The sequence below is a fragment of the Eretmochelys imbricata genome, chromosome 7 (assembly GCF_965152235.1).
Source record: "Eretmochelys imbricata isolate rEreImb1 chromosome 7, rEreImb1.hap1, whole genome shotgun sequence".
In the NCBI taxonomy this organism is placed as follows: Eukaryota; Metazoa; Chordata; order Testudines; family Cheloniidae; genus Eretmochelys; species Eretmochelys imbricata.
In genome coordinates this window covers 46,742,266-46,768,256 of record NC_135578.1, presented here as the reverse complement: position 1 = coordinate 46,768,256, position 25,991 = coordinate 46,742,266, and the positions used below count along the sequence as shown (strand labels likewise).

Below are 25,991 nucleotides of genomic sequence, written 5' to 3'. Positions count from 1 at the left end.
TAGCTTTTTCCACATCCTCTGTCACTAGGTTGCCTCCCTCATTCAGTAAGGGGCCCACACTTTCCTTGGCTTTCTTCTTGTTGCCAACATACCTGAAAAAACCCTTCTTGTTACTCTTGACATCTCTCGCTAGCTGCAGCTCCAGGTGCGATTTGGCCCTCCTGATTTCATTCCTACATGCCCGAGCAATATTTTTATACTCTTCCCTGGTCATATGTCCAACCTTCCACTTCTTGTAAGCTTCTTTTTTATGTTTAAGATCTGCTAGGATTTCACCATTAAGCCAAGCTGGTCGCCTGCCATATTTACTATTCTTTCGACTCATTGGGATGGCTTGTCCCTGTAACCTCAACAGGGATTCCTTGAAATACAGCCAGCTCTCCTGGACTCCTTTCCCCTTCAAGTTAGTCCCCCAGGGGATCCTGGCCATCCGTTCCCTGAGGGAGTCGAAGTCTGCTTTCCTGAAGTCCAGGGTCCGTATCCTCCGTGTTCTCTACCTCTAGCTGTATTTAGGCACCTAAATAACCTGCTTGCTGCACTGCCCCAGGGATTTAAGTGCTTAACTTGAGGCTCATGCATCTCAGGAAGTGTCAGCGAAGGGTCTGGTACTTGTCAGAACAGCACATCCAGTTACACTGGGAGCATTTCATGCTGAAGCTCCAGGACACAAAGGGATCAGGGAGAAATCCTTAGCCTTGGATAGAGCACTGCAGACCTGGAGACTCCAAAGTGCCCAGCATTGAGCAGTGAGAGAGACATGATCTCAGAATGGGACAGTGCAGTGGGGGAAGACACTAACCCAATGACGTCCCTGGTTGTAGCAATTCTTATGGTGCAACAAGGCATGAAGTTGACCCCAGAGCAACCAGCTGGACGGCTGATGTAATGGGGAGAAAGCGCATTGGAGGGTGGATTTCAAGATCAGACAGACAGGGAGAGGCCAGCCCAGGAGTTACCACACCGTTGGCTGTTCTTTCCAATCAAACAGCTTTATTTAGTAAAATCACAAGCACCGTGGAGACACACACCGACAGCTGGCAGCTTTGGCACAAGTTCAGCAAAGAACTGGACCTGATCTCCCAGCCCAAGCAACTGGTGTTAACATTGGGGTGAGGGAGCGTGGGTGGGATGACCCCCCCCCCACACACACACACCTGAGGAGAGACCTCTGTAGGTCCCCTACTTTCCCCAGACCCCGCAAGGGAGCTGCTCAGCATCAGCCCATCCTAACCACTGGGCCGTAGGCTGGCAGTCTGCCCCTTGGAATTTGTCCCATCCCGCAGCAGGATGCCAAACTCCCTATGCCCATCCGCCAGGCAGAGGCCTGGCCAGGAGCATCAAGGTTTCTCTCGCTCCATGACTGGCTTACAGAGGGGCAATGGGGTGCTGCAGGTAGGCGGGCGAGGGCAAGGGTGGCACATTGTCCCTGAGCATCAAGCCCCTGCTCGTAGCCACCGGCCCCTGACTGCAGCAAGCTCCCACCTGGGTGATGGGGCCGCAGCCAGAGAGCTGGAGCTGGGGATTGGGGATCTGGAATGTGAGTCCCCATTGAGGCTTTCTGATGTGCTAGAAGACACGTCTCCACCCCCTGAGACAGGGCCAGTCCTCCGGCCTGGGACTCCAGGCTACCACGCGCAGCAGCCCATCCACGCATTGCACTCTGATTTGCATTCACCAATGCAGTGATTCATTAAGACAGCAATTAACTCCACCCCCACCCCCACATCCCACATGGGCAGAGCGCTGCGCCCAGCGGCCCTGCCCCAAGGAATGAAAATTCATAGCATGGTCACACGGCCAGGGGACTTGGGCACCCCCTCCCCCCACGGCCCTGCTGCTAGTCCCAGTATGGCTGGGAAACACCGCCCCCTGCTGAGCCAGACCCACTACTGCCAGCTCAGAGCTGCTTCCTGTCTTTGCCAGAAATTGGCACAAACCCTCTTTGCTAGGCAGTGACAGTCTGGGGCACTCGGGAGGAGGTGCCAGACCAGCGGCTTTCCTGCCACCTCCCTCCAGCTGGTGGTTTAATGACAGTAGGCAGCAGGTACATAGCATCACCCAGTCAAGGGTCTGAGAGCAGCGCGCCAGGGGTTTGGGGGGTACGATGATCCGGGGAACGGAGGCACATAGAGCTCAGGTGACTCACCCAAGATCACACAGGGAGTCTGGACTAGAGCCAGAAGTGGAACCCAGGTCTCCTGAGCCCCAGTCTAGTCCCTTATCCACTAAGCTACCCTGCTCTCAATGCCTGCGTCCACCCACAGCTACACCCACTTCCAGCTCCCCGCCCTGCCTGGGGCAAGTGGTGCTGCTTAGCCCCAGGAGCAGGGAGAGCCACTCGGCAGCCAGGGAGAGCCAAGGGGGGCCCAAGGGAGGGGCAGGCTCCCCAAGGGGTGCCCCATGCCCCCAGTCAATCCCTGGAGGCTGGGGGTGGCTCTGCAGAGCTCTGGGGCTGGAAGCAGCAGGGAGAGGGGCTCTGGGGCCGGGGAGGGGTTGGGATGGAGAGATGTAGCATGGGGAATGGAACCCTGCCCCCACCCCGTATAGACCCCGGTGGGTAGGACCCAGGCCTTCCCTCTTTGGGAGGGAAAGGCTTGCATTACTGCTGCAATGTGGTGAGGGGCCCTTCCAGGAGCCAGAGGAGGTAAATGCCGGGTTGGGGGCATGGACACTCAAGGCGTATTCCCCACCTCGAGTGCAAGCAATGGAAGAAAGCCTGGCATGTCATGCCCCCGGGGTGCAGCCTTTCCCCCACCCCCAAGCTTGAAGAGCCATGGGCTGGAAAGCTGGGCACTGGGTGTAATTTCATAGGGCTCCATGGACAGACCCAGAGCACCTGGAGCACAGGCAGGGACACAAGCTGCCCCTCCCCCTGGACACAACAGGCAGCTGCCCCTCTGGGCTGGCACAGCTGGGTGGTTCTGCAAATGGTGCTGCCACCAAGGAACCCTGGAGTCCTGCCCACCCCCAGGCAGCTGCTTCTTACCCCAGCCCCTGTATGTCCATTGCCCCCATGAATTTTCACTCCCCGTCTCTCGCTTTGGTATCCCCCACCCCCTGCTGTGCCCCTCAGCCCTCCGTCGGCAGAGGGGGGACGCTGGCCAAGGAGGGGAGGAGGCAGGCGTAGATCTCGATGCCCCGCAGGAAGACCTGCTCGTTGAGGTACTCGTTGTGGTCGTGCAGCAGCACCGGGGTCCGGTTCATGGGGGAGAAGCCAAGGGCCGGGTGACCGGCCTGCAAAGCAGCAAAAGGAGAAGTCACTGCCACCGCACAGAGCCTAGCGGCCATATCAAACTATATGGGATCCAAGGGGGGGGAAACCAATAGGGGGTGGGGCTGGACTGAGCCACCTGCAAAGAGGCGATCGTGCTGTGTATTCCCCACCCCCCACTGACATTCAACCCCATGCGGAGCCCCCTCCTGGCCAGCCCCGGCATTACTGCATTCCCACCCTTCACTGGCCCTGACCCTTGTCCCATGCTGGCCTGAACTGTGGGAGGCCATGCCAGTCTGCAGTGGGAGGTCTGGCTCATTCCAGCAGGGGGGCTCCCATGCGACATCCGGCCCACGTGCCCGCCTCTCCGAGAGAGCTTTGCTGTGCGATGGACCTTCCCAGCATAGATACCCTAGGGCGGCGATGGCTGTCACAAGAGGGACAGATACCATGGGGCAGGACAGACAGAGGGACATCCTGCACTGGGGATTGCAGGAACACATGGCTTTTCCCCCTTCTTTAGTGTCTTGGGGGAAGGGACAGGACCCGCAGAAAGAAGCTCCCCTGACTAGTAGACATCTATCAAAACTAGGGCAGAGGTGGGCAGCGATCTTCTCTTTTACCAGGTTGGCACCACCCAGACCCCACATTCTCACCTCTGGGAAAGCAGCTTCCCCTCAACCCACTGCCTCAATACCCTCACCCTCATATATCTGAGACCATCCTAGCCGCAGCCCCAAGGACACTGTTTCCTTAAGAAGAAACAATGTTTGTAGCGGGCCTGGCACAAGGCACTACCGTAATACAGCTAACCAATGGGAAGGATAGTAATATAGCACATTTACAGAGCACCGCTAGCCAGAGACTCTCAAAGCCCTTCCTGACAGCAGGTCAGTTCCCATTTTACAGGTGGGGAAACTGAGCCACAGGGGGCCATAACCTGCTCTAGGGAATTGGTGGCAGAGGCAGGAATAGAACCCAGGAGTCCTGACTCTCAAGCCAAGGCCATCCCCACTAGACAACAGACCGGAGTAAGAGACCAATTAAATTAAGATAGAGAGCGAGAGAAAGAAAAAGGGGATGGGGAAGAGGCCGGAGGAGGGGATGGGAGAACCAGGGAGACCCAGACAGAGCCTGAAGGACTTGCAGCGTGCAGGGGAGGAGGCAGACCGGGAGGAGGTGCCAGCACTCACTGCTCGGATAAAGCGGCTGTCCGTGGCGGCCGGGAAGATCTCATGTTTCAGCGTCATGTGCCTGCCAACAGAGACAGAGCCTGGGTGAGCCACCCCCCAGTGCGGCTATTCCCTCCCCCTGCCACGGGGAGCCTGGAGCCCATGGGTGAGGAGGCAGGGACAGAGGGCACCCCCATGCGGCAGAACTGTGGAGGACCATGTTTAGCTTGCCCCTGCACCCCAGGCCTGCCTGAGAGGCATCCGCTTTTGCGGAGCTTCCGAGACCCTAGGGTGGGGGCACAGGTGAGCCCAGCCTGCAAGCACTGTGCCGGCAGCATGGCTGGGGGGACAGCCACAAGTCCTACTCACATGTCTCTGCAGGCCCCACTGAATGCCTTCCACCACGGGTCGGACTCCTCGGTGCAGGTCACTGTCTGATCCATGTATTTCTACACCAAAGGAAAGAAAGGAGAGGGTTAAATCTTCCTCGGCGGGTGGAGGGAGGAGGCTGGGGTGGTGGCAGAGCAAGGAGGGTGGGAGGGTGAGAGGCTCAGGGGCAGCGCGGGGCAGGGGGGTGAGGGTCCAGCTGGGATGGGCTGCACAGGGAGAGCGAGGACAAGGAGGTGCCCAGCCGAGTTACACACACCCAAGCAGATTTCAAGGGGCGGCTCCTCAGTTCCCTGCTGTTACCTGGTAGAACTTGTAGGTGACACCCTCTCCAGCTGCCCGGCACCAGGCTGTGAGCTGCTCCTCAAATGCCTGCAGGGGAGGGGGCAAACCAACAGGGGGCATGAGCAAGGGGGGGGGTTCTCTCTCAGGTCCATGCTGTCAGCCCTTGTTCTGCCTCTCTGATGCCTCCCAGAATCCTTTTGTGCCACTGCTCGGCTCCAAAGGCACTGCAGAAATCGACGCAGTGCATCATGGGATGTTAGCAGCGAGTCAGCACCAGCTCTAGACTTCTGGCAGGCACCGCTGGGGCGATGGCTGGCAGATCGAGGTCCCCCCCAAACTGGGGGAACGTGCACCCCGACCCCAGCCCCGAGGGAATGGGACTCCTGCCGGAGCAGGTACCGTACCTGCAAGTTGACAGTGGGCGGGATGCGGATGTCGAAGGTGGCGGACAGCTCTGAGGGCAAGACATTGAAGGAGACGCCCCCACTCAGCATGGTCAGGTTGAGGCAGGTGACGTCGCCCAGGGTGAGGTGCTCATCACACTTCAGTCTGCAGGGGGGAGGTCACACCCAGTGTCTGTGATCTGTGTCTGTTGGAGCCTTTCACCCCCCAACTACTCCCCCGGGAAAAGACTCCGCCCCTAGGCCGAGGGGAGGGCAGAGCTAGGTCCAGAGATATGCCTCGCCTGGGCTGGGACCATCAATGTGACACCCACGTGCACTAACACATGGTGCCAGGACACGCGTGGGTCACTGGGGCGGCCACACTCTCTGCCACGTGGAGCCAGGCCCTGGATCCCTGCCTTCACAACAACACTCCCTGTGTCCTCTGCCTGGATTTCAAAGTGCCTTACTGACATCAGTGAATTAACCCTCATGCCCCGCCCACTCCAGGAGGCAAGTCGGGGTCATCACGGCCATTTCCCATATGGGAAAACTGAGGCACAGAGCAGTGATATGATTCGCCCCAGGACACAGAGGGAGCCCGTGGCAGAGCTGAGGACAGAACCCAGGGGTCCTGAGTCCCAGGCCCGTGTGTGCATCCCTAACCCATCCTCTGGAGCTAGGACATCCACCTTCTCCCTGGGGACCAAACGAGCCACAGGTTTCACGAGGCGCTACCTCTTACCTCTGCTTCTCGCTCTCTCTGAACTGCAGGAGGGAGGTGATCACTCTGTTCTGTGGTGGGAACAGGGGGTGTCAGTGTCCTGACCAGCGTATTATAGCTACATCCCAGCTCCCTGAGACACCTGCACCCTCAGGGCAAGCAGCTCTGCCCTACGCCCAGGGCTGCCCAGAAACAAACCAACTAGCTCCCACACAGGAGCCACAAAGGGGCGCTGACTGAGAGAGGCTGGGCCTGACGTAGCCGGGAGCTCCCCCAACAGCCAGCGCTCCTGCCCCACTCCCCATAGTGCCCCCTGCTGGGAGAGACTGGGGTTGGAATGCCAGGGGTCTCCCCTGCACCCAGGAACTCTGCACCATTCCTTGTTGGAGAGAAGCTGATGGTCTCTCCCTTGGTGCAAGAGGACTGCAATTCACTCTCTGTCACACTCACTTGCCCTTCCTGCTGAGAGGGCAAGTGATGAAGCCAGGGTGGGTGGCAATGCAAGTCCCTCACCCCCCAGAAGAGGGTGCCCTCTCTTACCAACTTCTCAGCAGCCGTGTTCTCAATGAACCGGGATCCATGGCCTGGGTTCCCCTCGCACTTGACTTTAATCCCTGCAAGTGCCGACGAGAGGGGGAGACATGTTAAGAGAGAGGTGGGAGGGAGAGAGAGAGTGGGCGAGCCTGATGCCCAGACACCACAATGATGGGTAGGTTAGAAACGCACAGAAAGACAGACACAAAGCGAGGGGACATGTCCTGGACCCTACTCACACCAGGCGCACTTCTCCCCGTAGAATACAGTGAAGGCGTCTGTCGGGTTGGCCAGGCCTGGAGGAGGGAAGGAGAAGACAGGTCACTGTGGTGGAGTGGGAGCCAAGCAGCCACTGCCAGCTGCCGCCATGGCGATGCAACAGGGGAGCTGCTGGCTGCTGTTTAGGGCCTGGAGGAAAATCTCCAGATCCCCAGCCCTGCCCCAGTCAGGCGCCTTGAGTGCAGAGGGCCCAGTCACACAATGTCCCTCACCCATGAGACAAGGTACCTGCCAAGACAGGGTGTGAGGCTGGACCCTGGGCTGAGGGAACGTGCCTTTGCAGGACCCTCTTTTATCCCCACCATCGACCCTTCATGCATCTCAGCCCATCTCCCACCTAATGGCCGGGGGGCCAAGCTCATCTCCGCAGAGGGACCGGCAGCCAGGGCACAGCTTAGTCCCTCCCTGTCCATTCTCCCCTCGCACAGTGCACTCCCACTGGCTCCTCCCCCATCATGCCTCGAGAGCCATACCTTCATCCAGAACGAAGCCGACGTTGAGAGCCTGGAACTCGGGCCGCTTCACAAACAGCTCCATGCCCTTGCTGCCCCCGATCTCTTCGTCTGTGCTCAGGGGAAGGGCACAGGGTTAGTGGGCACCAAGCTCTGCCAGGCCCCGTGGCTGAACCCAGCCCTCCCTTTCACCCCAGCTGGTGGCACAGCCAGAGCACCCCATGGCAGACTGGGACCCACAGCAGCTTCTGGCCAGTCCAACTCCCACAGCAGCCAGCTTGTGACTGATGAAAGGCGGGGGAAAGCAGCTGTTTTCCCCAATGCTAGCATTTCCAGCTCCTGCTAAAGCCACGCGTCACCCTCCTCGGCGCTTCTCCATGGTGATGCCAGGCCCCAGCTGTCTGCCATCTCATGGGAACCACTCAGCTCATGGCAAGAGTCCAGAAAGCGGGGCGGAGGTAATGCTGGAGCCGTGGGAGGAAGGGCCAACATCAGTGCTTTGGCCAAATGCAGCAGGCATCAGTGGGACTGAACTGGGGTCTGCAATCTCTCCAACCTACCCCATGTAACAGCTCCATGCTCTTCTCCACCTCCTTCCCCAGCGTTCTCACGCTGCCTTGCCAGAGCTCCCCATGAGAACCTAGAGCCTGGCGCAGTCACCTACGCCAGCCTGCCTTAAATGCAAGCAAGTTCGCAGAGCAGGGCTGAACAGTGAGCGAGGAGGACACGTCAGGGCCTGGATCCGGATGGTGCTTTCCAGGCCAGGAGCTCAACGTGCTTTACGCCCACCCATAAACACACTCAAGGCTTGATGTGCTTGGTTTCTCTGAGTGTTTCACTCCCAGGAACAGGCTGGTCAGGGGAGTCCCAAAGCTAAGGAAGAGGCAGGGCAGCTCCCATCTCTAGCCCCACCTTCCCACCCCTTCCAGCCAAACTCTAGCAACCAGCTGGCCACGAAGAGCAGCCAGTCACTTACCAGGCACGAATGTCATGTGAACCGTTCGGGGGAAGCGCTTCCCCTCGGCCTTCAGTCTCCGGATGGCCTCGATGTACCTGAACAGGGAGAGACTGGTCAGGAAGCTGGATGCCCCAGGTACTTGCAAGAACCTTGAGCTCAGCCAGTGCTCCAGGCCAGGTGTGAGATGCATGGACAGAGCTGCACTCCCAGATTCCAGCCGGCACCAGCACCCCCTGGTTTTCCCACACCCTGATGTCAGCCAAAGATTCAAAGGGCCTAGTGGGGAGCAGGTAACATATTGGGTGTCCAGGAATGGGGGGCAAGTGTCACGGGGCTTTGGCCACCCCAGCCAGCCAACGCAGGGAGCAGAGCCTCCCAGCCCTGTGCTAGTTATATGACCAGGCAGATACAAGCTGGGACAATATATAAATAACTAGACCTCCACGATAAGAGGCATCTGCTGAGCTTTCAGGATCTCCAGTGTCTATTGCATCACTCAGCTATTGGCGAGGATTGCCAGACTGGCCCAGCCTACCTAGCCCAGTGGCCCGTTTCCAGCTGTGACCAGCAGCTGCACAGCCAGGGGCAAGGCGCCCGGCAAGGGACGATTCCAGAACACCTGCACACTGAGCTCAGGGGAGATCCTCCAGATTTATGCCAGTGTAACCAAGATCAGGATCTGGCCTGCTGGTTCATAGCAAGCATGAGTCAAGAGGGACGGAGCTGTGTGCAGAGAGGGACGTTCAGCTCCATTTGATTGCCCCAGAGAGGCAATGGCAAACTAAGACACGACAAAGAATGGAGGAGGCCAGCTGCACTCACTGGATGGAGACACACTTCATATCCTGGGCCCCGCGGGCGTAGATGTTACCCTGAGAGTCCTTAAAGGCTTCGAAAGGATCGTGGGTCCAGTGCTCCTGCAAGGAAGAAACCAGCGCTGAGTGTCACAGAAGGGCTCCCTATGGGGAGCAAGCACGGCTGGAGGGCACAAGCACAGTCCGGCTGGCTCCCAGCATGGCACCCTGACTTTTCCATGGAGGAGAGGGGCAGGACAGGAAGCTGATCTCCCTCCCACCCCACCTAATCCCCATCCCCATAAAAGAAAGGGACAGAACCCTGTTCGGGAGATGGAGAGAGGCAGGGATGAAGCAGCAGACAGGGTTTATGTGGTAGGTGGCACCTCAGCCATTAGGAGGTAGATTGGGGGTGGGGGTAGGGGCAAAAGGGATGGGACTGCGATTTAATGCCAGCCTGACAGTGCTGGAGACTGAAGGGCAAGACAGGCTTCTCCAATGCACTGCTGTCAACACACCTCTACCCAGATCTGAAGGGACAGGAAAGCAATAATGGACAATACCAACCCCCATTCGTGCAAGACTGTTAACGGGAAATGTCCTGGGCAATTTCAACTCAGTAGCGGGGCCTCCTGCAGTGGGGCTTCTCAGGGCAAACTGGACTCCAGCACACCCATGACAAAGAGCAGGTGCACGTCTAATCGAGTGCAGTGAGAGCCTAATGCAGCCCATCAGAAAATGGGACTTCATAGTCACTAAACCCCAAAATACCAGACGGTAGCAACTGAAATTTGTGGTGGTGGATGGTGAGATGCCAGTGCATCCGGGAGGGTGCAGCCGGACACGCCAGGGATCTATCTGATCAAGGGGCAAGCATCAGAACTTCATAGCCGCAGTTCAAGAAGCAAACAAGGGAGTCCCGTGCACAATGGAGAGAATTTTAAAAGAATAAGGTGACAGGCTCTGAAGGCAGCACTATCCCAATGGGCGTCTTTTGCCATCGCAGCACAGAGGCCAAGGGCTAAACGGGGCCTTGGATCAAACCAGCCTCTCAGCTTGAAAATCAGCACACAGCATGGGTGAGGTAAGGGGAAGCCCCAAATGGAAGCGGAAGGTATTTTCCCTGGACAGACCCCACCACCTGCAACAGCAATCCGGACAAAGGCTCGCAGTTCCCCACATTCTACTGCAGGTGGCGCTGTGTTTGCATTACCAAAGGGTGCAGATGGCACTGACCCGCCCATGTCCTCAGCAGAGATGGTCCAGGTTTCCCTCCGGCCCAGCGGTGCCCCTGGGCATCCTCCTGAGCTGCTGAGAAACACTCTGAAGAGGGATACTCCCACTTCCCTTCTGGGCAAATAACTGCCCCCTGCCCGCCCATGGGCAGCAGCCAAATCCCAGCTGTAAGCTCCCCTCCCCACAATCCCTCACCTCAAATACCGGCACGACATCCGTGTGTGAGTTCAGCAGGATGGAGCGGAGCTGCGGGTCCGTGCCCTGCCAGGTCATAATGGTGACAACCCGGCCCGGGCACACCTGCGAAGCAAGAGGGAGTCTGTTACAGCAGAAGGGCATGCTCCGCTCTGCTGTGGGTCCGGGAAACCGGGCAGATAGAAAGAGATGACGGAGCAGCCCATGGGTGGGGAGGATGAGGAGGAGCAGTGGGGTTCGCATATAACATGTGGTTGCAAAGGGAGGGGTTGTTTCACCTGGGAGGGAGCAGATTTCAAAGGACAAAGATTCCTAGGAGGACAGGAAGGAGGGTCTCACAGACAGGGCACTGGACTGGGAACCAGGAGACCTGGGCTCAATTCCCAGCTCTGCCACAGACTCCCTGAGCAACCTTGGTCAAGTCACTGCATCTCCCCAGTGCCTCAGCTCCCCATCTGTACCACTGGGATTACAACTCCCTGCCTCACAGGGGTGATGCAAGGAATAAATCCATCAGTAACTGCAAAGCACTTGGATAGCGATGGGGCCCTCCGAGCAACTGGATCGAGAGATCCCAGGCAGAACACGACCTCCTCCCATAAGGACGCCTCAACTATGGAGGGCTCCCAAGCCATATCCAAATGATGCGCCTGGGAGTGTGAAGATCTGGAAGGGGATTTCTTCCTCTTTTCCGTGCTGCCCGGGGCCGAGAGAACACAGAGGAGTCACTCAATTAAAGACTGATAAACAGGCAGCCAATCAAAAAGAAACACTTCTTCCCACAGGGCAGGGTCAGCGTGTGGGACTCATGGTTAGGGAGGCAAACCCGGGGCTGGGATGGTGTGAGGGGGGGAGCAGAGAGGAGGTTACAGGTGTATCTAGCTAGTGCTCAGCCAGCACTAACCAGACACCTGTACGGATTGCTCTGCCTGGAGGAGGACTAAGGGAAAGGCTGTGGGGACAGGTCAGCACAGAGGAAGACAGTTGCAGACCCAGCCACTCCTGAGACTGCATGGTCCAGGCATAAAGCCGAGGCTGGAGGCAAACCCTCACCCTGAGCAAGGACGCCAGAAGCTACAGATAAACTGAACCCCAAAAGGGTGACCCAAAAGCAAGGAGCCCCTGGGTTCTTGGTCCACTAGGAACTACCAAAACCCCCCATTTCATTTCACTGAAGAGTGAACACCCTGGATTGCTGTGCCTGGAATAAGAAGCTCTAGAGAAGGGCGGGGTGTTACCGCAGGAGCTGGTGAACGAGCAGGGAAAGCTCCGTACCCCCGGAACCATCCAATCCCCCAAGCAAGGGACTTAAACACTGATCTTTCCCACCCCAAGGGCCACCCCAGGGGACACTAGACACAGCTGATGAGGGCAACAGCAAATGCCAGCGGCAGGAGGCCTTGAAAGAATATGGGCTCAGCAATCACTGAAACTACTGAAATGCGTGCACGCCCTGCATTTCCAAATAGCTCAGGGGATCCAGCCAACACGCACACAACTGAGATCCCGTCTTCAGGGAACTTCCCCACATCTTCCCTAGCCCAAGTTTCTGCCGGTCAGGATTCACGCACCCATGAGCCAGGACAAGTCTCAGGGAAAGTCGTGTCACCCCAGGCCTCCTCGGAGGAATGTGACCTTGCTAAGTCCCAGTCTAATTACAGCACATACAGCCGGGATGGATCGACTCAAAAATAGACCGAGAACCTGTAATAGCAGATTAACGGTCTGGCCAAATCTGCAGGGGATTACCGACCGCCAGGGATTCGTACACCAATGGCAAACAACCGCTCGCACTGTCACGTTTTGCAAGGTCTCTCCTGCTATGAACTGGGGGGGTAGCAAACAAACAGCACCCTGGCCCGTCCTGGACTCCCAATGCAAGGATCATGGATCAAGGGTCTGAGAGGGTAGCCTCTCCTTGCCCAGAACTCCCCCTAGAGCCAGCGAGAGTGTCATGCATGGGAGGGCTCCTGTTCCCAGTCCTATGGGTATGTGCCAATGCAATGCAGCACAGCGAGTCTCTGAAGTAGGGGCCAGAGGGCGTGCTGGCAGGAGGACTCACCGACCTAATTATTAATATCAATCCTGTTCTATATCTAGACCGACCAGTGCAGGTTGGGACGAAGGACATCGAGTGCACCACGGAGCAGATAAAGGGCCAACTGCTGTCTCACCGGTGGAAATATAGAGCAACTCCACCATCTCCCTGACTTGCACTGGGGTAACTGAGGTCAGACTCTGCCCCAGTGTGTCTAGGATGGATCTACGCTTCGCTCCACCCAACAAGGCTGAGGTTTAGCTCCTGGTGGCGACCCATGTATTCACTCCACGCAGAAGAATGCTAATGACCAGGGTGACTCTTCCATGGGTGCAGGTGGGATGGATTCTTGTGCAACATGCTCAGGTCGCTCTAGCCGTTTTTACGGGGATTGATTGCTACTGAAAGACCGGCATCTGCAGGAGTCCTCTGGTTACCCAAAGAATGAGTCTGGCACAAGCAGTGCAGGCCAGCTCCATGCTACTGCCAATGGCCTTCAGCCTGGATCTGGAAGGACCACCAAGGGAAAGGGACATCCACTCTGGCAGCGCCCACAGGGGTACCAAAGAGTGCTCGTTGCAAAGCTGAATTTGGTGATGAGGACACGTCCTCTGAGAACTGGGCTGAGACCCACCAATTCTTTTTAGATGGGAACGGCTGAACTATCCACTCAGTCATTCCCTGGTTTGCTGAACACCGGGCTCCCAGAGTATCCCAGTCAGTGCCACTTGAGCATTGGAAAGAGGTAAGAATCATAGAATATCAGCGTTGGAAGGGACCTCAGGAGATCATCTAGTCCAACCCCCTGCTCAAAGGACCAACACCAACTAAATCATCCCAGCCAGGGCTTTGTCAAGCCGGACCTTAAAAACCTCTAAGGAAGGAGATTCCACCACCTCCCTAGGTAACCCATTCCAGTGCTTCCCCACCCTCCTAGTGAAATAGTGTTTGCTAATATCCAACCTAGACCTCCCCCACTGCAACTTGAGAGCATTGCTCCTTGTTCTGTCATCTGCTACCATTGAGAACAGTAAAGATCCATCCTCTTTGGAACTCCCCTTCAGGTAGTTGAAAGCAGCTATCAAATCCCCCCTCATTCTTCTCTTCTGCAGACTAAACAATCCCAGTTCCCTCAGCCTCTCCTCATAAGTCATGTGTTCCAGTCCTCCAATCATTTTTGTTGCCCTCCGCTGGATGCTTTCCAATTTTTCCACATCCTTCTTGTAGTGTGGGGCCCAAAACTGGACACAGTACTCCAGATGAGGCCTCACTAATGCCGATCAGAGGGGAATGATCACGTCCCTTGATCTGCTGGCAATGCCCCTACTTATACATCCCAAAATGCCGTTAGCCTTCTTGGCAACAAGGGCACACTGTTGACTCATATCCAGCTTCTCGTCCACTGTAACCCCTGTAACCTAGGTCCTGTAACCTAGGTCCTTTTCCGCAGAACTACTGCCGAGCCATTCGGTCTCTAGTCTGTAGCGGTGCATGGGATTCTTCCGTCCAAAGTGCAGGACTCTGCACTTGTCTTTGTTGAACCTCATCAGATTTCTTTTGGCCCGATCCTCTAATTTGTCTAGGTCCCTCTGTATCCTTCCCTACCCTCCAGCGTATCTATCACTCCTCCCAGTTTAGTGTCATCTGAAAACTTGCTGAGGGTGCAATCCACACCATCCTCCAGATCATTAATGAAGATATTGAATAAAACCGACCCAAGGACCGACCCTTGGGGCACTCCGCTTGATACCGGCTGCTAACTAGACATGGAGCCATTGATCACTACCCGTTGAGTCCAACGATCTAGCCCGCTTTCTATCTACCTTATAGTCCATTCATCCAGCCCATACTTCTTTAACTTGCTGGCAAGAATACTCTGGGAGACTGTAACAAAAGCTTTGCTAAAGTCAAGGAATAACACATCCACTGCTTTCCCCTCATCCACAGAGCCAGTTATTTCATCATAGAAGGCAGTTAGATTAGTCAGGCATGACTTGCCCTTGGTGAATCCATGCTGACTGTTCCTGATCACTTTCCTCTCCTCTAAGTGCTTCAGAATTGATTCCTTGAGGACCTGCTCCATGTTTTTCCAGGGACTGAGGTGAGGCTGACTGGCCTGTAGTTCCCTGGATCCTCCTCCTTCCCTTTTTTAAAGATGGGCACTACATTAGCCTTTTTCCATTCATCCGGGCCCTCCCCTGATCGCCATGAGTTTTCAAAGATAATGGCCAATGGCTCTGCAATCACATCCGCCAACTCCTTTAGCACCCTCAGATGTAGCGCATCCAGCCCCATGGACTTGTGCTCATCCAGTTTTTCTAAATAGTCCTGAACCACTTCTTTCTCCACAGAGGGCTGGTCACCTCCTCCCCATGCTGTGCTGCCCAGTGCAGTAGTCTGGGAGCTGACCTTGTTCGTGAAGACAGAGGCAAAACAATCATTGAGTACATTCGCTTTTTCCACCTCCTCTGTTGAGCAACCCAGACCTCTCTGGCAGGAAAACGGCTCGCCAGCAAACGGGAAGCGTTACGTTTCTAAGTCATGAGTTACAGCGGCAAAAGCAGATACAAAAGAGCTGGTTGAGGTGAACGAGCCCAGACGCATGGTAAAGGGGAGCATCTCCGCGGTGGGACTTGGTGCGGAAACATCTGCCACCTGGCAGCGCTGACGACAGCGCCGTGACTGGAGCTGTGCTGTACAGAAGAGGCCAAGAGGGGGACACCCCAGACATCCCCTGGTGGTTTCAGGCTCGGACAGATCAGGAATTAATTTCAACGCGGGGGCAGAGGAGCGGGTGGGTTCACTTTTCCTACCTCCACTTTCTGACACCCCAGGCCAAGCTCGGCTGCAATCCGCTCCAGGAACCGCACGGCCACATCTGAGAGAGGGAGAAAGCAGGAAAGTTACAGACATTCAGCTGGAATCCCCTTGCTGTTTCCTTGCACCTGTTGTATCTCTCCCATCCGGGAATCCTCATCCTGCACTAGGAAGGGGCTGTCTGCACACCCTAGCCCCTCCCGTCCCATCTCCAAAGGCCCCTTGCCACAAGGGGGAACCCTTTGGAGCAGCAATGCTGCAAGAACATCAGAAGCGCAGACTGCAAAAAGGTTGTCATGCCTAGGCTCCATCCTGGTGAATACTGTGGCACGCAGCCTATGCGGTCGATCGGCAGGTGCACGGTCTATACAGCCAAGCACACAACTCCCAGCAAAGCGCTGTCAGTAACGGAACATGATTGCAGCACTAAGCCCCAAGAATGGATGTATTAGCAGGCCTACCATCAACAATCTACGCATGCAGCCTCCGTCACGGCTAAGAGATCTGCCACATAGCGGGGCAAGCCTCAGCTTTCCACTCTCTACAACACCTAGCACAACAAGTTCCTGATCCCTGGCTGGGGCCTTAGGTGCTACCGCAACACAAAAAATGAACAACCATAATCTGTCACTAGGAAAGCAGTTGGGAAGAGGAGCTACAAATAACAGAGCAAAGGCATTAAAGAGACATTGAACACATTTAACAGACTTTATCTCCCCAGGTTCTCAGGCCCGTAATCCCTGCTGCTTCTCCCCTTTGCCCCATATGCCCCCTCTGCTCCTTCAGCTGCCACTACCTGCGCCAACGGGAGTGGTTTTCCCATCAGCATAGGTAATCCACTTCCCCAGGAGGCGATAGGGAAGTCAACAGAAGCATTCTTCCGTGGACCTAGCAATGGCTACAATGGGGTAAACAACACCATTCCGGGTCAGGTAAACTACACCATAAACTACACACGCTGCATGGCGTAGTTAAGCCAACCTGATTTTCTAGCGCAGATCAGGCATGAGTCTTCACTAGACACTCAGTACAACAAGGGGAGGGGCTCGCCCATCGCTGTAGTTACTCTGCCTCCCCTGAGACACGGCCGCAAAGTCAACAGAATTTTCCCATCAACCCAGCGCTGTCTATGCTGGAAATGGCCCACCTTGATTATCATACACATTGTAAGGAGAGTGATCACTTTAGATAAGCTATTACCAGCAGGAGAGTGGGTTTGTGTGGGGGGCGGAGAGGGGGGAGAAAACCTGGATTTGTGCTGGAAATGGCCCAACTTGATTATCATACACATTGTAAAGAGAGTGATCACTTTAGATATTACCAGCAGGAGAGTGGGGTGGGGGGAGGTATTTTTTCATGCTTTGTGTGTATAAAAAGATCTTCTACACTTTCCACAGTATGCATCCGATGAAGTGAGCTGTAGCTCACGAAAGCTTATGCTCAAATAAATTGGTTAGTCTCTAAGGTGCCACAAGTACTCCTTTTCTTTTTGCGAATACAGACTAACACGGCTGTTACTCTGAAAACTGGGGTTTAGGTTGGCTTAACCGTTGCTCAGGGGTGTGGATTTTTCACACCCATGAGCAACAGAGCTGGGTTGACCCAACTTTCTAGCGTTGACCTGGCCTATGGTTCAGTATCTTTGTGGATATGGGTGTTAAGCCCTTCTGTCCTTACTCAGGGAAAAACGCCCACTGAGTCAATAGGCCTTTTGCATCAGTAATGACTGCAGGATTTGTCCCCTAATTAGGAGCTATTTAATATTCCCAACTGAGCGTGCGTGTATCCGGAATGCGGGGCAGTTAATTACAAGTGAATTGAAAATAGCCAGAAAGAGGCTAATTTGGATTGGTGGAAGGAGCTGCCAGTTTTCTCTTTCCATCCAGCTGTACTGGGACGAGCCATTTTATATCTTCTCAGTAAAGAAACTGAACTGGGAACCTTACATCAGCTCCCAATTTGGCTTTTTGACTAAGAGTCTGATCCAATAACCACTGAAGTCAACAGGAGTCTTTCCATCTACTTAAGAACATAAGAACGGCTATACTGGGTCAAACCAAAGGTCCATCTTGACTTTAGCAAAGCTTTTAATACGGTCTCCCACAGTAAAGAAGTATGGATTAGATGAATGAACTATAAGGTGAATAGAAAGCTGGCTAGATTGTCAGGCTCAACGGGCAGTGATCAATGGCTCTATGTCTAGTTGGCAGCCAGTATCAAGCAGAGTGCCCCAGGGGTCGGTTTTGTTCAACATCGTTATTAATGATCTGGATGATGGGATTACTTGCACCCTCAGCAAGTTCGCGGATGACACGAAACTGGGGGGGAGGGGTAGATAAGCTGGAGGGTAGGGATACGGTCCAGAGTGATGTAGACAAATTGGAGGATTGGGCCAAAAGAAATCTGATGAGGTTCAACAAGGACAAGTGCAGAGTCCTGCACTTAGGAAGGAAGAATCCCATATACCGCTACAGGCTGGGGACTGACTGGCTAGCCAGCAGTTCTGCAGAAAAGGACCTGGGGATTCGAGTGGATGAGAAGCTGGATATGAGTCAGTAGTGTGCCTTTGTTACCAAGACGACCAATGGCATATTGGGCTTGTAGTGAGGCGGTGTGGTTCCCCACCACCCCGGAGAGAGACTGGACACCAGAGTGGGCGGAGCCAGGGAGCTCTGAGCCCGCCCCCCAGAAGGTCAGACATTGCCCCGGCAGTATAAAGGCCTGACCTCAGAGCTCACTAATAGAGCAGCGGCCGGGGAGGCCCAATGCCTCCGGCCTACCTTGTGATTGGGAAACCCCAGTGGCCTGTGGTACGCCCGAGGACTGGCCCGACCTGCCCCGCAGCAGCTACCCAGACTGGGAGTTGCCAAGCCTGCACCACGCCACCTACCAGGAGTTGCCGAGTCTACCCCTTGCCAGCTATCCCGAGGAACCCATGATGCTGGACCCCCCTGAGGACACCACCCTGACCCAGGTACCTCAAGAGGGGGAGTCGGGAAGTAGCCCGGGGGCAGCCGACCCTAGTCTGGCTGCAGCACTGCCAGAACCCATGTCAGTGAGTGGCGGCCAGGATCCACACTGACGCAGCAGCGGGTCCTCTGCTGCTGCTAGGGCCCCAGGCTGGGACGCAGTGGAGTAGGAGGACCTGTGTACCCCCTGCCACCCAACTCGCAGGTGGCAGTCTCCCCCTCTCCCAGGCCCTTTGGACCGAAGGCCTGGGCTCACTGTTTACGTGCTGTTGCTGCTCAGCCCCTGCCTGAGGGCCTGAGCATCTGACTCAACGTTGCCCCGCCATGACCTAGGATCTGGGCTCACTATGTTTATTTCTGCCCTCACAAAGGCCGCAGAGGAAGACTCCCACGGCCGAACTAATTCCCCACAAGACATCTTCCCAAGTTTAGTTAGGCGGTGTGGTTCCCTGCCGCCCCGGAGAGAGACGAGCCCCGGCTAACCTCTCTACACGCTGTTTTAGTAGGAGCATTGCCAGCAGATCGAGGGAAGTGATTATTCCCCTCTATTCGGCACTGGTGAGGCCACATCTGGAGTACTGCGTCCAGTTTTGGTCCCCCCACTACAGAAAGGATGTGAACAAATCGGAGAGAGTCCAGCGGAGGGCAACGAAAATGATCAGGCGGCTGGGGCACATGACTTATGAGGAGGGACTGAGGGAACTGGGGTTACTTAGTCTGCAGAAGAGAAGAGTGAGGGAGGCTTTGATAGCAGCCTTCAATTACCTGAGTGGGGTTCCAAAGAGGATGGAGCTCGGCTGTTCTCAGTGGTGGCAGATGATAGAACAAGGAGCAATGGTCTCAAGTTGCAGTGGGGGAGGTTTAGGTTGGATATTAGGAAACACTATTTCAACAAAAGGGTGGTGAAACACTGGAATGGGTTACCTAGGGAGGTGGTGGAATCTCCATCCTTAGAGGTTTTTAAGGCCCGGCTTGACAAAGCCCTGGCTGGGATGATTTAGTTGGGGTTGGTCCTGCTTTGAGCAGGGGGGTTGGTCTAGATGACCTCCTGAGGTCCCTTCCAACCCTGATATTCTATGATTCCATCTAGCCCAGTATCCTGTCTTCTGACAGTGGCCAATGCCAGATGCTTCAGAGGGAGTGAACAGAACAGGCAATCATCAAGTGATCCATCCCCTGTCACCCATTCCCAGCTTCTGGCAAACAGAGGCTCTAGACACCATCCGTGCCCATCCTGGCTAACAGCCATTAATGCACCTATCTGTTATGAATTTATCTAGTTCTTTTTTGAACCCTGTTATAGTCCTGGCCTTCCCAGCATCCTCTGGCAAAGAGTTCCACAGGTTGACTATGGATATTGTGAAGCAATACTTCCTTTTGTTTGTTTCAAACCTGCTGCCTGTTAATTTCATTTGGTGACCCCTAATTTTTGTATTATGAGAAGAGGTAAATAATACTTCAATGGGCTTTGGATCAGACCCTTGGAAGACATCTCTTCTGACAATGCATGCGCACACACACAGTTACTAACCCACAGCCACGTTACATGCTGGTTTAATGAGAACTGTATTTCACTCAATATGAAACTGAAGCTCCCAGTCCATCCAAGACGAGGATTAATACAGCACCAGCTAAAATAGCTTCAACCGGGTTTGGCTGGCCAACTCCAACAGGGGGAAAACACATTATAAACAGATCATCTGTCTTAACTCTGTTGGCTCACGGACTGGGCAGACACTGCTGCCGTGACCCAAGGGTCAAAATCCATCTGCTCTGTGATTGATTAATGTTCAGAACAACAAGGAGATGTGGCCCCATGTGGAAGAGAGCTCCGAAATGTGGGCTTTGTGCAGCAGCTCAGTCCAAAGAGCAGCCACATGCCTCTTAGGCAGACAGACCGGTATGAGTGAGTGAGTGGAGGGGTCTGATCTGGTGGCATTTTCCACCCACTTTGCCCAGGCGTGAATGACAAGGTGTGATGCAGTGGAGACTCAGTCTAAGCATCATCCCAGCCGTGGGTGAAACAGGTGGTGGAGGCAGCTCCTGCAAGGAGGTTCCCAAATCCCAGGGGCAGCAGAAAGCGCTGTTCAAGGAAGGCGGCTGCCAGGAAGGCTGTTCCACAGCCTGGAATTTCAGTCCCCATCTCACATTACCAGGGATTTTCCCATTCTAGAGGCCAGCATGAGCCGTGAGGCCAGATCAGCCTCTTGGCTGGGTTGCACAATCACTAGCAAGTCTTGCTAGGGCTCCTTCTGCCCCCGAGGAGCGGCTCATTTGCCAAGGTTCAGGGAACTTTCCGACCAGTGTCGGAGAGATTGGCATACCATTTCATTGCGAACTGCCCCGCCCCACTCCATTTTGACTGCTGTCTTCTTTTTAAGGTTGCACATCTGGCTGGTATTTTTGGGTCTTTGATGAAGTGGGTTTTCGCCCCCTCCAACAACACTCAATATTTTCAGCATTTATTTGCCGTCAGCGATGGAGGTCTCAGGCTCTGCATCAGGCGGAACCAGCGCAGGCAGCAGCAATGCTATCTAGCTTCCCCCACATTGCACTGAGCCCGGCCTTGAGCTGGCGGGGCAGGACACTTCAGCCCCCGTGGCCCGCTCCACCTTTGGCAGTTGCGAGGAGGCCAAGCACAGCCAATGATGGGGGTGGTTTGGGTGACATGGACTCCTCTGGATTCACACCCACCGACTCACTTCCACCCACGAGCGGGTGTCTTTGCAGGGAGGGGACAGTTTTAAGAACTAAGTGGTTCTACCAGACGATCACGGATTCCTCTGCAGATCATACAGGGCGGCACCCCTGTCCCGTCTCCTGCAGGAGAGCGCTGGGAGCAAAAGCCCAGCAATGCTCCAGAAGGGTGCCGAGAGCTTTCTGCCCAGCATGTGAGGTAAGAATGTTGCCATCGGCCGTCGCAGCAGCAAGCCAGTTGCCTGGCCATCTCCCTTGCCGGCTGGCGGCATAACCCTCCCCCAGTGCTCATGCTGCCTCAGCGGCTTGCCCTGGTTAAAAAAAAAAAGGGAACCAGCCTCCTTACCATAGTTGGGCTCGGGCTGGACTGTCTTGAGTCTCAGGTACTCTCGGAAGAGCGTGACTGAAGGATGCTCTCCGGGCTCCTGGCTTCTGACCTTCTCCCCTGTCCTTTTAGGGTCTCCCTCAGGCAGCATGACGTCCATCTGCCGGGGTATCAGGGCCCTGTGAGGAAGGAGAGAGGATGCACAGGGGAAAGGAATAAAATCGCCATCCTGAACAGCTGTGAATAGACTTTGTCATCAATGTACTGGCCAAATTTCCCCCTGGCATGACTCCACCATCTCCAGTGAAGCAGCTGTATGCAGCAGGGCTGAATCTAGACCTGTAAGTGTAAGGGGAGCGTTGGCTCAAGCTTTCAAAGCTTCCCCTGTCAGGATTCGTTCCACAGCACCAAGTCCGCACCCAGGCATGTCCCTCCTGAAGCTCTGCCTGCCATCACCAGCTTAACTTGCGGGAAACATCGCGATAGATTCTCCAGCGTTAGACACAGAGCCACCAACAGGGGGGAAGGAGCCAGAATCCCCATCCGGGATCGTTCCTCACGACAGCAAGGACCCTGGGAACTTTGGAATGCAGCGTTGTGCCACCATGCCCAGAAGGAGCTGCCATGTTATCTGTGGCGGGAGGCAGTTAGCGCTAGGGACCAGAGGATGCTAGAGCTGCTTGTGGGACTGGTGAGGTGTCCACCCAGAACTGAGGGGTCAGTCATTCCACAGCCAGCTTGGCCCAACAACTCATAGACTTTAAGGCCAGAAGGGACCATCATGATCCTCTAGCGACCTCCTGCCAGAGGTGAAAGTAAGCCGGTCCGGTCCAGCATACCGGCAAGAGCCAATACACTGTGCCGGACCAGACCGGACCGGCTTCCCCAGGCTGGCGTTTTAAAGGGCCCGGGGCTCCCTGCAGTGGCTGGAGCCCCGGGCCCTTTAAAGTGCCACCCGAGCCCCGCTGCTAGAGCCCCACCGCTCCCTCCCCCAGGACTCCGGAGTACCGGTAAGTCCTTTCACCCCTGCCTCCTGAACACTGCAGGCCACAGAACCTCACCCACCCACTCCTGTAACAGACCCCTAACCTCTGGCTGAGATACTGACGTCCTCAAATCATGATTTAAAGACTTTAAGTGACAGAGAATCCACCATTCACACTAGCTTAAACCTGCGAGTGACCTATGCCCCACACTGCAGAGGAACGCAGCTAAGTTAAAAGCCTTGGACGCCATGTGATCCCCTCCAGACCCCCACATGACAACAAGGGGGAGAGTGGCTGCCCATTCCCATTCTCACGGGCATGTCCGATGTCCTGCAAGCCTCCTGGGGCCAGTGGATCTTTATTCTGACCACGCATTATGTTATTCCCCCGTGTGCCAACACAAAAGGAAGAGAGGGCAGCTCCCAATGCCACAGCATAAAGACTTTGCCCCGTGGTCAGGTGGCAACCCTAGGAGACGGGGATGAGCAAAATGGGATGGCAGACTGCAAGGGAACATGTTCTGGACCTACTGTCAGGACTCCTGGGTTCTATTCGCAGCTGTCCCACTGTGACACTATGGCAAGCCACTTAGGCTCTCTCTGCCTCAGGATCCCTTTCTGCAGACGAGGATAAGGGTAGGAGTAGGCCACTGGGGTTAGCGGAGGTGAAAGAAAGGTAAACCAGGGGGTCTGGGTTACGTTGGTGCTGTGGGGACTACAGTGGGGTGTCGGGGTGAGTGGGAATGAGGGAGGGGGGTGGAAGCAGGTATGCGTATGAGGCAGGGGTTGGGGGAAGTGGGGGGTATGGATGTTAGGGGTCCATGGGGGTAAGGGTTAGGGTGGGGCCAGTATAGACTGGCTAGGAGTAAGAGGGGTGGGTGGGGTACGTGGGGGTAGGAGGGTGTCTAGAGTGGGGGGTTAGGAGTCAGTGGGGTGCAGGGGTAGCCCAGCATGGGGAGTATGAGGCTGTGGGGGGGGGTGCAGGGAGGGTGGGGAGTTAGGGTAATTGCAGGTCTCGGGGGTGCATGGGGGTAGGAGGTAGACGCATGCATGGCCTGGGGGGAAGTGCAGGTCTCTAGGGGTGGGGAGGGGGTCCCGGGAGAGGTCGGGGTAGGTGGGGGAGGCAGGAGCACGCTCGGAGCAGGGGTAAGTGCAGGTCTCAGGGGTCGGGCAGGAGTCTGGGGGCAGCCCGGTTCGAGGAGCACGGGGCGCTCGGAGCGGGGCCGTGCCCGGCTGGGGGAGCAGTGCCAGGCCCCCCACGCGGCCCCGGCTCCAGCCCGGCTGCCCAGCCCCAAGTAAACATGCGGGGAGCGGGGGAGGCTGCCCCGGCCGCTGCCCCGTCCCGGCCGCCCGGGCCCGGGCCCTACCTCCGCGCTGCCCCCAGCTCCGGCCGCCGCCGCCTGCTCCTCCCCGGCTCTGCGCTCCGCGGCACTGGGGCTGGGCGCAGCCTGAGTCCGCCCGCCCGCCCGGCCAATCCCGCAGCAGCCCCTGCCCCGCGCTAGGACAGCCCGCAGGCAGCCGCCTCTCGCCGGGGGCAGCAGGGAGAGGGGCAGGCACTGCCCCTTCCCCCCCCCCCCGGGGACCGGCAAAACTTGGGGCCGGACCCCTGCGCGCCCAAGCGTGGGGCACCTGCAGGATCGGGCCCTTGCACCCCACAGGCTGCCATGACGCCCCTGCAAGCTCGGACCCTTGCACCCCAAACCCTGCCCCCCAGGATGCTCAGGACTTAGGGTGCAGCCTTTTCCTTACACTCCAAAGTCCAAGGGGATGGCTCAGCTCAAGGACCCAGTTCCATCAGTGCTGCAAGACAGAGCCGGGCTTGCTTTGCTCTCACCCAGTATAAAGCCCGGGTAGTGCCACTGGAACCAGTCTAAGGAGACTCACGCCCTGGCTTTAACCCATTGACAAGGACTGCTGCTGAGGTATTAGCATTCATTATTTCTAGTGCCACAGGGGGCGCTTACAATCCCCAGGCACAGGCCAGCAGCCCCTTGTGCCAGCACTGTACAACCAGAACAAAAAGATGGTCCTTGCCCCACCATTTACAGTCTAACCCCATCTCTTCTCCACACGCTCTGTTCTACACTATGGACAGCACCAAAAAATCATGTGTGCTTGCATTGAAAGCTGGAGATGGGCCCATAAACTGGCGCATTTTCCCTGAACCCCCACCGAGCTTCTGTGGGTCCAATAAAAAAAGCCCTGGTTCCAGACTGCTGCTGGTTTTGCAAGCCCAAACCCAGCCACCTCTTCCCCCACACCTTTGCCATTTCCCTCCCCCCCAAGAGCTTTTTTTGCTGTCACCCCAGAAACTTTACTGCTCACACATCTGGGCAAAAATAAATCCAAACTGACAAGTCCCACTCCAGCCTTGCTCAGCTTTAAGGCAGGCTTTAGTTTTTGGAAACAAAGCACAGTTTATTAAAACTTTTTTTCTATAATGAAAAGCAAGATGGAAAAATAAATGACATCTGAATTGCTCTTCCACCTGACTGATGTGCACTGGGCCCTGCACATATACGCATGATAACAACAATCAGCACATGAAGCGTTAAACAGATGATGCAAACCAAACCAGGCCCCAATCCTGCAATCAGATCTCTCCCCATAGACCCCTGCACTTCTTGTGGGCCTCCATTGATTTCAACAGGGCTCCATGCAGCTGCAAGAGTCCCTCCATGCACATCCAACTGTAGGACTGGGGCCTAAAATCTTACAAAGTTACAGTCTCAATTTTAGCATGGCAGGGCTAGCCTAAAAATACTCTTGCAAAATGTCCTTACCTCTGTGAATAACGTTGTCAATTACTGCCAAATGAAAGGATTTTTCAAATCCAATTTTTCTTTCATCATGTAAGAACCTTTAGTTTTTCCCCACAGAACTCTGCCAACTTAACTATTTGCTAGTTTCACTGTAGTTTCACTTTCAGATTCCCCTGGCCTCCTACATTGTTGCAATCTCTGGGGGAAAGATTAGCAATAGTGCTAACCCAAAACATTGAAAAATCAGGAGTCCAGCAAAAACAGCCATGTGATTGATTGAAAAAAATAAGATTTATTTTTAAAACAACACATTTGTATGTTTTTTTTTATTTGCTGGTGTTTTGAGCTTTCATGGGGCACTCAGGTCACATTTGCAAGCTTTTGCCCATAACCCGCGAAGGCTAGAACCCTCCTTTCTTTTTAAAATGAAAGCAGAGTTGCTCAGATAATCACCTGACGCCAGGACCTGGGACTTTAAATAAAATTACAAGAGGTATCAATGCTTTTTTTCACCTAAATCTAATTTTGATTGAAAAATAAAAATTCATGAATGCATGAGGCTTTCTCAGACCTTTTAAAAATAATTATTATGCAACATCGGGCCTAATCCAGATGGAATATCGGGCCAGGTCCTGCACAAACTCCAATGGGTCTACTCATGGGAGTAAAGTTATTCGCACACTTAAGTGTTTGCAGGATTGGGGCCTAGGTCCCTTTAAAGAACCAAAACCAAACCTCACACTCAACACAATCCTCATTGCAACAAGGAGCTGCATCATCTACTT

The 25,991-nt window shown here is 55.2% G+C and overlaps 1 protein-coding gene across 3 annotated transcripts; it reads right to left on the bottom strand.

Annotated features, from left to right (window-relative positions):
* Positions 1-970: 970 nt before the first annotated feature.
* Positions 971-25,757, bottom strand: ACY1 (aminoacylase 1). Of its 3 annotated transcripts, none has more exons than XM_077822333.1 (15): positions 25,228-25,757; positions 21,481-21,638; positions 15,465-15,529; positions 10,614-10,718; positions 9,211-9,305; positions 8,407-8,483; positions 7,452-7,541; positions 6,939-6,995; positions 6,706-6,779; positions 6,187-6,236; positions 5,463-5,607; positions 5,077-5,145; positions 4,756-4,835; positions 4,408-4,468; positions 971-3,234 (listed from the first exon to the last, which is right to left on the bottom strand). In XM_077822333.1, exons 2-15 carry the CDS (start codon positions 21,617-21,619, stop codon positions 3,070-3,072), a joined length of 1,272 nt encoding a protein of 423 aa, XP_077678459.1. In that variant the 5' UTR covers positions 21,620-21,638; positions 25,228-25,757; the 3' UTR covers positions 971-3,069. The 3 variants fall into 3 exon arrangements, with proteins under 3 accessions (XP_077678459.1, XP_077678460.1, XP_077678462.1); XM_077822334.1 differs by lacking the exon at positions 25,228-25,757 and adding an exon at positions 23,812-23,856; XM_077822336.1 differs by lacking the exons at positions 15,465-15,529; positions 25,228-25,757 and having other exon boundaries at positions 21,481-21,569.
* Between the last annotated feature and the right edge of the window lie 234 nt (positions 25,758-25,991).

Coding starts and splice junctions, on each gene's coding strand:
- ACY1 (XM_077822333.1), bottom strand. CDS start 21,619: ATGGACGTCATGCTGCCTGAGGGAGACCCTAAAAGGACAGGGGAGAAG. Junction 10,719..15,464: donor TGGGGTGTCAGAAAGTGGAG/GTAGGAAAAGTG, acceptor CTTGCTTCGCAG/GTGTGCCCGGGCCGGGTTGT. Junction 5,146..5,462: donor CGCCCACTGTCAACTTGCAG/GTACGGTACCTG, acceptor CCTCCCCTGCAG/GCATTTGAGGAGCAGCTCAC.